At 43.5% G+C, this 13254-nt stretch overlaps 1 protein-coding gene across 3 annotated transcripts in view; it reads left to right on the top strand.

Annotated features, from left to right (window-relative positions):
- Positions 1-13254, top strand: part of fgf14 (fibroblast growth factor 14) — an 84556-nt gene that overhangs the window by 53658 nt on the left and 17644 nt on the right. For all 3 annotated transcript variants that reach the window (XM_040200628.2, XM_078090801.1, XM_040200629.2), the window contains exons 2-3: positions 4571-4681; positions 5814-5917. In XM_040200628.2, coding sequence (XP_040056562.2) covers positions 4571-4681; positions 5814-5917 — 215 coding nt within the window. The remainder of the gene's footprint in view (positions 1-4570; positions 4682-5813; positions 5918-13254) is intronic.

Here is a 13254-nt window from a genome sequence, read left to right as displayed (position 1 = left end):
GATGGAAGGTGACTCCTTCTCTTGGAATCATCAGGTATTAAACCTGTTGCGCCGCGCTCACTGTAACTCCCAACCGGTTGAACACCGCTTGCACAAACCGGCATTACTAAAACTTTTTTTCCCCCATTTCTTAGCAAAGCAACTAGTTGTTTAATCTTTCATCTTATTGAGACAAATTTGTATAGTGTCTCTATCGTCCATCTCCTTACCACGCATTGGTGATGTGCCCCTTCAATAGTCCTTAGATGTATTACATCTGTTAGATTACACATCTGGTTACATCTGTGCATCGGTCAGGTTCTAGACATTGGTGTTGGTGTGAATAGTTTTTCTTTTTATGAGGGGGAATGTCTGTTTATGGTGATGGAAAAGAAGACTTACAAACATACCATTCTTTTTTTCGGCGTGGCATTGAGGACTAGAAGGGAGGGGGGCTGTTGCCATGTGTCCCACATACATCTGTATGTCAGATATATGTGAAGTCAACCCGCGCGGGCCCTTCCTGGTGAGACCCGACAGCATCACACCTGCAATGGGGCCATTTCGCAGAGCGACTCGCGGCCCTCCCCAAGCTCCTCAGAGCAGGGATGATAATCCGGTGGAACAGAGTCTTCCCCATTGTTAGCCTCGAGGAGGCTTTAAAAAGCACCACCCTTAGAAGTTAAATTAAAATCAAAGCGGGGAAGCCGTTGTTAGAATTAGGACTAAAATACTCATTCTAACAAGAACACAGGACGAGCACTCTGTTTTGCTTCCGTCCTGTGTTATTTGTGCATAGTGGCCCTGATGGGAATCGACTCCGTTAATTTCCCCCCTCGCATGACAACTAGGAAAATCTCCAAGTGATCTCTGCATTGCTGAAAATACTGTTCGCAAACCAGTGCCCCCGACTTTTATTCTCTACTTCTCTTTTGGACACCATTACCATTAAAGCCTCCCCCCTTACCGGATAATATTTGCATGTGTCGCGGTAAAATGAGCATGCTCGTCTTCGTCTCCCAGAGGAGGAAGGGAGGTACCGGACCCTTTTTGTGGCAGCTGATCGTGCAGAGGAAAGGGCCGAACAGCTCAGGTTCCCAGGGAGATCCGTTGGGATGAGGGAGCGGAGGTGTTTGAGATGGGCTCCATCCCTGCATTCGCTTCAGCTTTGAGTAAAGCTTTTGTGAGACACTTAATGAGCAATTGCCATGGACTGTTGTATGTTGGACTCACATTGTGTTTTTCAGCGCGGGCCGTTTTGGTCAAAGTTGAAACAAAAACATACAAAAAAATCAATACTCATTTTTTCCTCTAAACACGTAGCGTTATGACGGGGCTATTTGTGAAAGCACAGCTCCCATAGATCTAGATGAACAACGTTTAAAAAAAGTGTATTTCTAGCAGATGGGGAGCCACTAATCATACAGATTTTTTGTTTTTTTAAGGGATTAGATCTGCGCTTTATAAATCCTATTACACTCTAACCCGGTAAGTGAGCCGGGGGCACATCCAGCTGGGGCTCGGCCGTAATCCCGGCGCTTTGGCTTTTGATCATCTCACCAGATTAGACCATCGTATCATTAGATCTCGTTACACGGATCAGACTGTTCAGATGGTTCGGATCAGATTAGCACACGTGATCTAGAGCGCGCCATTGCTCAGCCTTCAGAGCCATGGGGTTATTGTTGAGACCTAAGAGATGTGTTTGATGTAAGAGTAATGGGGGGGGCGGGATACAGTACATCGGCTTTCTCTGCCGTATCTGCTTTTGTTCCAGAAGCAACGTGCAGGGGTTCTCCCACCTTTCACCTGGCTGCAAAAGGCCGTCTCCCATTTCAGAAACCAACGAAGTGGGTCAGGCAGGGATGACAGCAGACGCCAACTGCTGCTGCAGATGTTATGGAGTGTGTGTGTGTGTGTGTCCTCTGTGCTGCTTTGCCTCAGCAGTGAGCCCACTTAGTATCTCTGTATAGTAAACCACACACGCACACAGAGGAATGACACAACAGAAAATGGGAAAAGATAACCCCCCTTCTGTTGCGCACACTGTAAACAACAACAAAAAAGGCTTTTGTAAAAAGCAAAAAACCAACAACGTCAGTGCAATTGGGAAAGTCCAACCAATCTAGAGGCCGGATTCTCCGTAGGTTATAATCAGAACTCTTCTTTTACCAAGTGTGGAACACAGAGGAAGGAGAAGAGGAGAAGGAGAAGAAGGCAGTGAGTCAAGGACCTTCCCGACTTAGGGAATTCCACGGAGACGTTGTCAGAGCGGTCCTTTTTTAGAAGTGCACGCACCGTGTCTGGCCGACCTGAAAATGTCGCGTCTTTCTAAAAAATACCACCTCATACCCCCCCTGCCGTGGGATTATGAGGCTATTCTCTTTCACTTTGCTCAGCGGTTCATATAGAAAGTCTCTGGGGAGTGAGGAATGGTGCATATTTAATGAAACTTGGAAATAAATGACCTAAAGTCCATTGGAAATTCATCAATGGTTCGTGGGTTTGACCTTCAACCTCAATCAAATGTATTCACCAGCAGACATGGATGAATGATGGGAAACCACCAGTCATAAATAACGCGCCCGCCATTCAAGGAAACAATTTAGGACATAATATTTATTGAAAACCCGTTATATGTCAACAACTGAAACTTATGCATGTGTGTGTGTGTTAAATATACTGACTAGATTGTTCCGGGAGTGTACTATATTTATAGTATATTGTATATATTTAATATAATTTTTTGCTTTCTCTTGCCCAAACCTACTGATCTGTCCTCAGAATCAATCTCTTAGTGAATATTTTTTAAATGCTGCTGGTCAGATTCACCAATTAATGCCATGACTCACCTTTGTGTCTGCATAAGAGAATTGACATTGTGCAGAAACCATGTGAAATAGGCACGCTACCGAATGAAATACTTGGTAAAACGTGTCTGTGGTCTTCCGGTTATACACTACACTTGTGAATGAAAGTGTATTTAAATAAATCCCTTTTAGTATTCCATTCCTTTTTACGTCTTGTTCACATTTTTCTGGATGTCATTAAAAATCCACAAGCAGCATCAGGGCCTTCCGTGCATTATGATGGTATAGTTGACTGTCAGAAATGCCACCCATACCACCTACTACATGTATTGGGTGTCTGCACCGATATCACTTCATCGTGTCATTCATCAGCTCATTTGTGCTATTGCGGAACAGCAACACATGTCACTCACTACCCAATCTGTTCAAGTGCCTGAACCCTGCTACACATGTCCAAATGTGGACTTTTTATCCCCTAATTTCGCCCATAGGGTACAATTTTTTCTTTTTTTCTTTTGCTTGAGTAGATTAATATATTTTTCAGACCAGTACAGCTTAGTGAAAAAACAAATATGACAATTTCTGTTACTTGCAGCCCAGGCATGAATTTGCAGGCGGGCAACAGGAGAAAACAGGAATGCCAGACTTGTCGACAGATGAACAAATGCATGTCTGTGTTTCTCAAGGACACAACACCGACCCCGGCATGCATTCATCGGATATCAAACACATCTAACAGAGAAATGATCATAGCCCCATTTTTTCAGGCAGCATGGAAAGGTCTCATGCCATCACCCAGCAGCAGAGACCATTTCAGAAACCGCCTTGAGCTGCACACAGAGAAAAAAAGGCTCTCTTTGCCCTCAGTGAGACCCCTTATGTTCTCCTTTCTCTCTCTCTCTCAGTCTTGTTTTTTCTCCGTCGTTCTCTCTCTCACACCCACGCACACTCACTCACACACACATGCAAACACACGCACACACTAGGGGCAAGATTTAGGCTCAGGTGAAGTTGATTGTTCACCCCCCCCCCCCCCCCCCCCCCAGGGCTTTCTTAGAATAAAATCTGGTGCGATGGCTGTCTCTACAATAAGGCCAATGCTGACGGTATATGACCCCAGTTGTCCGTGCACACACACTGACAAACGGACAGATGAAGAAATATTGTCTGTGCAGAAGCAATAAGTTTGCAGCGGCGTCCAAATGTGTAGCCGCATGCAGGTTGATCAAAATGTTTACTTTTTTAGTTTTTCCTTACTTTACTTTTACCAATTTTCACATTATTACAAACCCACAAAAAAACGGCAGGTAAATTCAGCTGCAGCATCTCTGGGCAATTCAACCACAGGTGGTTTATTTTCTGTTGGTAGTTATGTGACTAACTCCCCCATCGGGTTAGCTGGAACACATACGCTTTTACATCCTTGCACGCCGAGGCCCCCGGGAGGGTGCTGTTGGGTTCATTATGGGAGTCGGGTGACTGCAGATTAATTCCACTGCCTGTAATTGGATGGCCTATCTCTGTGCAGGGCAAGGCTTATGCTCCCAGAAAGTTAGCCGTGGGACTTGCCTACACAGGAGTCCAAGAACTGTGGAGCAGTTCTGTTTCATTGAGTGTTGCTGATGAAAACCCATCGGAAAACAACATCAAATAACTGCTATAATAAAGAGAAGCAGTTGAAGCTTAATTGGTTTGCCCCGGGGGCCACTGTAGTGAAGGTTTCATCGTTTTTCTGATGGTTAATGTGTCCTGTTTCCTCTCTTCCTCTTTCTCTTCTGCAGATCCCCAGCTCAAGGGTATAGTGACCAGGTTATATTGCAGGCAGGGATACTACTTGCAAATGAACCCCGATGGCTCTCTTGATGGGACCAAGGATGACAGCAGTAATTCCTGTGAGTACCTTTGACAGTCTCTGATGGGCTCCTAGATGCAACATTTGACAAGATGACACTCAAAAAAAACGATCAAGTAAATACTTAAAGTGGAAGAACCATTACATCTGTTTTACTAGCAGGTACTTTTACATTTCTTCATGTGGAATGCCTACTAACTGTAAATTAAGACAACGTAACAGTTTCTTTATGCTGTCTGATCACATGCAGGCTCATTATAATATGTATCTTGGTATCTCCAATAAGTTTTGGTTTTCTTTGCATTTAACCATGTAACTATGGAAACCCCAAATACAAGCATGAACATAAAAATGATCATGATGTGATAAAAACACTCGTTGCTGACTTCCTGGTTTTAGAATGATCCCTCAGATACAGGAAATCTACCGGTGACCTTGCAGTTATGCTACTATAATTTTCCAATACCTCCCTTCAGTTTTCAGCCTTGGGAGCTGAAATGTCTTCTTAAATGACAGCTCTAGTACCACACAGCCTTACCCTTCCCTCTGAGAGGGAAAGTGGACCAGGGAACGATAGGCTTAACAGGGAGAAAATGGTATTATTAGCTTGTTCTGGTACTGGTCCTCTAGAGCGCTGCAGGCTAGGTGGTTAATTTGTTTCCCCTGCTTGGTGCTAACGCTAGCCCGACACTGCACATTGTGTCACTTAGTCTGTCGGCAGCAGTTCTCTCCTTCCTCCCGGCCTCCATACCAGCCGATATCAGTTACTTACGGGGTCAGCTGTCATTATGTAGCTTTTAGACCAGTCCTGTTGTTTCAGTCTAGTACAAACCAGCTAGCCAGCCCCATGGAGTCGGCTACAGCAGAACAAAGGCCTGTCAGATCTGCTACACACCAGCGGTGGCATCTATAGCAGCTCAGGCCGCTGGCAGCTATGCTAGGCTAGTCACGTTCCCCAATACAATGCATCTTCAGCAATTACCAAAATGCTACAGCTAGCGATCACATTATTACACTTGTTTGGTACAAATGACAGGCAGCTTTGGATGATGAATCCCACAATATTCCCAGTCTTTAATCTTCCCTGGATGTTGAGATATGTCTATGGTAATGCTGTTCAGTGATGTATACGTGTGTATGAGCGTTTGCCTCTTCACTTGTGTGTTTTGCAGCTTTGTTCAACCTCATTCCTGTGGGCCTCAGAGTCGTCGCCATTCAGTCCGTGAAGACAGGTTTATACATCGCCATGAACGGGGAGGGCCATGTGTACACATCAGTAAGCAGGCGTTTCTATTCTGCTGTTAAAGTCTCTGAGCATAACTTGGCAATGTACACACTGTCATCACGTCTAAACACTTACAAACACCTTTATTGTTTGTGGGGTTCATACAAAAACATAGATGTTTAAAAATATGTATAGATAAACACATTTTTCATCCAGCAAGCAAAACACATATTTACAATGAGGGAGCCCTGAACGTGTCTCAGACGTTTCCCACAATTTGCGATTTGGTCTGAAGGTTAGGATCCCATTTAGCAGAAAGTCGTGCATACAGATTTCCAATCATCGGGTTAAAATAGTTTTCATCCAGTGACATAATTCAGGAGTGAATCTCCCTCTCTCTGTTAAATCTGCATATGTGCTATTCCAAAATGAAATCCGTAAAATGTGTTAATATTACGGTGGATTGATGCTATTGGCAAATGAACACTTTGGATTGATGCTTTTGGCAAATGAACACTTTGGATGGATGCTTTTGGCAGATGAACACTTTGGATTGATGCTTTTGGCAGATAAACTCTCTGAAAAATATGTTTTGCATTTTGTAAAGTAACAGAAATGCAGAACCGTTTTAAGACTTCCGTAGGCGATCTGAGGAGTAGGGATTCTCTCTCTTGGTGGTCAGCCGCTTGTTATTGAGCAGCCTTGATCAAAATAAACCAGGCATCTGTGGGGCTATAGACGACCGAGGCGGTGATAAGTCCTCAGCCTGCAAAGGTAGTGGTTCTCGTCTCACTTCTCCACTCTGTCCCAGTCGTTCAAATCAATCAGCAGGGAAGAACATTGGGAGCAGCGCTCCTCCTCCAGACAGGTGAATCCATCAGAATCACTGTCTCCTCCCCCCTCTGCTGTCCTCATGTTCCTAAGCCTCCGAGTGGGGATTCATCAGCTTCTTCATTCATTACCTTGGTCCTCCTACTGCACAATGTAGACTTAAGCCAGCGAGGGAATGCAAAAAAACAATCTTTACCAAAATTACCAATAAAGCATTATTGTCTTTTTGCAATATGCTTGCATGATTTCCATTCTTCTCTACTTGCAGCATTCAATAGTTATGAGTTGTTTTTGACTCCTAGATTTTGATCACAAATTACTTCTGGTCTGTAGTAAGTTAAAATATTGCTGCTGTGAAAACATGTATTAACGTTTATCTGATAAATGCAGCTACTAATTGCCGTTCAAGTTCACCTGCAGTGGTTTTCACTGCAGGGTTTGTAACTGTGATTATGTTACGTTCAGAGACCCTTATTGTTATTGAGTCCGCTGGACAGGTTAAGCCCTGGTCGAGAGCAATGTCTTCCTTTGGCTCAGTTGGCCCTGCTCCTTTCTCCTCCATTTGCACCATATCTCTGTCTTAATGGAGGCTCCGATCAGACCACAACTGCCAGCCACCCACTCCAAGGTCTCTTTTTGGTCTTCAGCGTGTAGATTAGTGTGGTGATGGCAGCCTTAGAAGATGTTTTAAACTCTCCTCCCCCACCATTCCCTCTCCCATGCTACTCTATGAGCAAATTTACATCCCTTCCTCCCATTATCACTCCGCTCATCCGCAAGCAAGGATTTGACAGTTCACCTTTTTCGACCCATCAGGGACATTTGGTTACATTGCACTTACGTTTTTGAGAAACAACTTTGAAGGTTGTACAAATCCGGCGGTTGCTTCGAAGTTGGTGGATTGCAGAGTATACAGGGATAATATGCAACAGGGATAATATGCAAAAAAAAGTATTTGGCCCATATTTCCCAGAAGCCATGTCCTTTTTATTAACCAGAATTAATAGAGTCATATTGTATTCTTTCACAATGATACATTTCAATGGCATTGCCTGTGAATATGGGCTTTGATAATGAGGGACGCTAATTCTTTTTTAGCAGATGAGATGGATCAAAAGTAGAGTGCCACTCTTTTAGGAATTAGACGGAAAACTCCATTCAAGGCCTCCGGTGCTGCATCACATCCTTTTGTGTGAAGCACCCAGGGCGCAGTGCGCCGGTTGAATGACAGAGATAGCATCAAAGCGACTGTGCGCCTGCTACAAAGAAGAAAGAGGAGTTCAATCATCTAACCCTTTTTTTATCTGCTCCTTTTGTAGTTGAGCCAATGAACTCGTAGCTAATTTCTCTCCCATGCTCCCTCATTCGGGCGCTCCTTCTGGAATGAAAAGATGGAGTCGGGGGGGTGGTTCTCCAAGCTTGTAGAGGTCTGCAGGAACACGACTGTAATCTTCAGATAGCTGTAATAGAAATAGAAAATATTTAATAAATGTAGTTATTCTGTAGGGACAAAAAGCAAACCAAGAAGTGTTGGATTATATAGTTTTGTTATATATGATGAAATGGTTGTGTCAGAGAATGCAACTACTGCTAATTTTGTTTGTCTTCCTGTCCCGCTTGTTTCCTACCATCTCTCAGGTGTAAACGTTTGGCATTTCATGGCTGGCTAGTTTTCTTTAGCACCATTTTCCCATTTCCTCTCCTCACTCTGCGCCTCTGGCTGCAGGCTTTCTTAATCAGGAGTCTGCACTTAGCTTAGTGCTACCTTTCATGATTGTCAATTTGACGCGCCGCATCACTTAAGTGGCCCTCTTTCAAAATGAAATCCTCGAGAGGACCAATCTGCAGCAGCAGACTTTAGATACACTTGTTACAGTGGAGGCTGTATCATCCACGGTATGAGCACTGAGAGGCATGACGGCATCTCTTTCCTGTGGCGCCCAATCTGCGGAACTGATTTAACTAAAACTAGCGTATTTATTCCATATTTATTGTGTAATGCTTCAATAGTTACAGAACCATTAGCCAATCAGCAAACACAGCGTACGGTCCTAACAAGCCAGCCATACGTCTCTGGCAACCACAGCAACCTTTTAATTTCAGCGTAATTGTGGCAGCGTACTGTGCATCAGACACAATGTAAGCAGTGGAATTGGCAGCCACTCTGCTTACTTGCCCAGTTAGTATTCAGTCCCCTGCAAATGTTTTTTGTGAAGCCACCGCAAACTGGTGTGACGAGCTCGGGCTCAAGTGTAAAAATGAAAAAAAAAAAATATATAGAATGGAAAAAAGCCAAGGTAAAAAACAGAATCAACAGAATTGTAACAGCTCTTCTGTGAAGAAGTACACATGTGTTTGAACTACATGCAGCACCGTTGCCCAACAGATGGATTTGTGCGAACACGTTGTATTGGTGTTTATTTCAAATGGGCCACGAATGAAAGTAATCTCTTTCACGGTTTCATGGATGCGCTATTGAAGGAAGGGCATCAAGGGCGATTTAGTAAGTGTTGTTTGTGACAGGTTGCTGTTTACTTTTTTGCATATGTATTTTACTTATTTTACATACTTAGTTTGACCCCAAACATGACCATTTCAAACCTTGCTAAGTGATTTTGCTGCCTGAATCTAAATAAACTAAATAAGTTCTGTGAACATATGGCGGCTTTGAATTGCAAAACAATGGCACGAGGTCAGCTAGGCTCTTTGACATAAACTATGCCTCTGAAATGACCCTGTTTCTGTCTTCAACCATTTCTACAAATACATTATATTTCCTCGTTCACACAGAATAGCTATTTTTCAATTGCTCAGTGGATTTGTTCTTGGGGGGGGAGTGTCGGGCCCAGAGACGAGATGGTGTGAGGAATTTGTGTCTCCTCTCTTGAGGTCTGTTGTCAAAAAGTTAAACCAGGTGGTTCAATTAAAATAAACTCAATGTTTATTCCATAACCACGCCTAAAACAAAACCCAGTGCAGCCGTATTGTGAATCACAAACAAAAATATTTAATTGAATAGAGCCTCAACGTGATTGAACCCGCTGCTGACATTATAAAAGTCCAGTGTTTGTATTTTGGAGTAATTCCGCCATTTTGCTGAGGGATTGGCCGACACTGCAACCAAAATCTTGCATCTTACATCATCAGTCCAGGAATCTGCACACCTCTGCAAATCACTACTCCTGCTGGATTTCATGTGTCCTGCCCGTCACTACTTCCTGCACTATTGCGCAACGCCCCCCCCCCCCCCACCCCCCTTTCCTGGTCCCCAGCCACACGGTGAAAAGCAGTTTAAAGCTATTAGGAAGGCTTTTACAATTCTGTTTCTTCACAATGGGGGGAACCTCATTATTTCCAAAGCGGCGCTCCTTTCTTGCCCCCGATGCGGTGCTGGTGTCAGGGAGGTTGGCGGCCACAGTGGCTGCAGGGAGAGCAGCTTCATGCATAAATGAACGACGAGGCTGGCGCCAAGGATGGACTGGTGATCTGTCGGTCGCGCCCGAGTGCGAGCCAGGAAAGACGGGACCGGTCCTTCAGTCGATATCAGTGGTTAGTAATGGCTTTAGAATGGATGAAGTCTCCTGGCTTCTGAAACTATTTTACATTGGCAGAATATTGCGCTGTGCCTGAATCACGTTAGTAAGTTTCACCTTGGGACAGGAATTTGAGTTTTGCATCCCAGTGAGTCACCCACCCATGAAACAGGGAGTCCCCCCTTCAGTGTGTTACCTGTTGGGATTATGCCCGACTGAGCAATTAATCATGAAACACTCTTTCTAGGTCAACAGCTTAAGGTCTATTAATGTCACATCTCCCCGTGCTACTCAATCACTCTGCTTTTGCCCAGAGTCGGCGCGTGCAGCTGTTCTCTGAATGACCAGTATTTATGGTATACGGTAAACTAGCAGAGTGACTGAATATGCTAGGTGGATATTAGTGGATACGTTATGGATCACGAGTCCAGAACGCTTACATCAACCTGCCAAGCGATGTGCCGTACATGTCCCAGGTGGTGAGAGGGTTTCCAATTAGTATTCCAGCAAAGTTCCCTTAAAGTCCCGGTGGATGGGCTGTGTATCATTATGGAGCACTGAGTTCAGGCGGAGCAACGAGGTCCTGCTTGCATTAGCTGATTGGTTTATCATTGGCTCATTTGTTAGCTTCTTGGAAACGAGCTGAATATGATATTCAATCAAACTTTTTGTCAAATTTGACCGGTGGATTCTCTCATGCCAATGAATTAGCCATCGTAAATAATGGCATCATCTTTATGTGCCAGCTCATTATTTCATTTCCATAAATGCTTTTTTTAAAGGATGAGATCTTAAAGCCTTCCATACCAGTTTGATTCTTTAAGCGCTCCCTCAAGCAGAAAGAGCCTTTTCTAATCTATAAATCCTTAAAGGAACAATGTGTCGTAGCATCAAAGATCATTAAGTTTTCTGTTTTTTCTGATGATTTGTTCTAATCCCCCCTCTCATGCTGATCCAATCTTCCGATTTTTGGGTTCTAATTATCCTTTTCTAGGAAGCTGTGTCTCATAACTCACGTGCAGAACTGTAATGTGTGTTATATGGAACAGATATACCATATATGTGTGACCAGAAGGTACATTATGCAAAGAAGAAGCACATAACAAGCTCTCTTTAAAGTGCTCCATTTGACAGCTCTGGATATGCTTTAGGATTTATTGCTTCATCTCTTTTGCATTGGCACTGTCTCTTGCTGCAAAATGTCCTCTACCGTACCAGCCAGCGTCGTGCTGTATAGTTGCACATTAATAGCAGTGTGCATTCTGGCATCTCAGAGGACCTGCTAAGGCCTTTGTGAGCTTCATATAAATCATTTCTCCTGTTTCCCTGAAGTCATATATCTATATCTTCATAGAAGCATGTTCCAGCTGTATTTCTCCTCCCCGAGTAGGCCGACTTTCTACCTTTGTGGCCATCAGCCAAGTATCGATCCGTCAGATAAAGCCTACACTAAATCTCCCTCATCCTTCTGGGATAATCTGTACATCTCTATTGAAATGTGTGTGTGGCTGGAAAACACAAAAAGCAGTAGCTAGTCGGCATAGTGTGGATGCTGCAGAGAAACTTTGCCGTATCTATAAATTATGTGCTGCTGACAGGTAATGGGATAGCAGGAGACTGGAGAGAATACAAATGCCGCATCGAGTGGTTGGAAGAAGAAAAGGGGGTTACAAAACGAGAGAGGGGAATTCAGCGATGTGTCGGCAATATGATTAGTGTTTCATGCGCACAGCCACTGCGTCTTGCACCCATTTGTCAGTTACTCCTTCTGCTGAGCAATACGCTATCCAACAGACCCACAATGGCATTGGAATTACACATTATGAATCATCATCACCGGAGGTAAAAGTAGAGTCAAAATATTTGCCACAAATTTCAAGGTCACTGTGACCTCACGTCATTTGTCACACACATCATTTATCTAACTTCTGTCACGAGCGCAAAAAAGTGAAACTCTAGTTAACTACTAGATTACTAACTGCTGTGACACATTTCTTACTCGTGGAGAAATGATGATGTCATCCAAAGAGGTACGGACACGATACTTTTTTGTGAACAGTCGTGATTTTGAAGGTATTGAGTAAAGAGCCGTGAACACCACCATCCTTTGGAATGGACCTCATATTGTAAATAGAATGAAAAAATAGATTTAAAGGGTACATGAATATCAGGATAAGACTTGCAATTGAACCCCAATACCTCTCTTTATTTGAATGAAAGCTGTATTTCACGGGAATAACTTCCCCGTTGGATTCTTGGATCAAGCGTTTGATTGGTGTCAAGAAACATTTGAAGTATTGTTGACAGATTAAACTGTCAAAAACTATCAAGTTGCTGGTTCTTAAAGGGGACATATCAAGAAATGTGCCTTTCACAGTACTTGTGCACGGATACCTTTGGGTATCTAAAGTGACTAAGCCACAAGCTGTAAACATAAGGTCGCCCTAGTTGTTTGTTCAGATCATCATTCAACAACATGTTGAGATTCGCCTCCTCCTCTCATCTCATACAGGCTCAGTAGAATAAACCGCATCTCCACCCACAGCTGTTAGTATTTCATTTTTACTTAGTTTGCATCTGCAACACTGTTCAGTTCTTAAAAAGTCATTATGAGCCTCTGTTGAGTTCTCCTTGTTTCCAGTCTCATTCTGTTTCCTTTGAAAGAGCTCGAAGGGGCTTTATGATGCTGAGATACAGGCTGCTCTCTGGAACAGCAGATACGTTACTACGCTGAAATATAGATGGCATCATCTTCATTTCTCCATCAATCAGTTCACTGTATTAATGACCCTGGTTAATTGCTTCCTCAGTGTGTAAATGTCAAGCACGTTGCAAATGCAAATTATACACTTGCATCTGTTGCATCAAGAGCAGAGTAGTGAGCAAACGAGCAGCGGAGGGATGAGGGTTCGCAATGCAACGAGTAGTCCTAGTGAACTCGTCCCGTCTGTAAGTCAGCCCTCGTGGAGATCTATTTGGAAGATTTCCGTCATGTTCTTTGACAATCCATATGGACCTATTCAC

This window comes from Gasterosteus aculeatus, chromosome 16, assembly GCF_964276395.1.
Source record: "Gasterosteus aculeatus chromosome 16, fGasAcu3.hap1.1, whole genome shotgun sequence".
NCBI classification, from domain to species: Eukaryota; Metazoa; Chordata; class Actinopteri; order Perciformes; family Gasterosteidae; genus Gasterosteus; species Gasterosteus aculeatus.
This window is presented reverse-complemented; position numbering and strand designations above follow the sequence as displayed.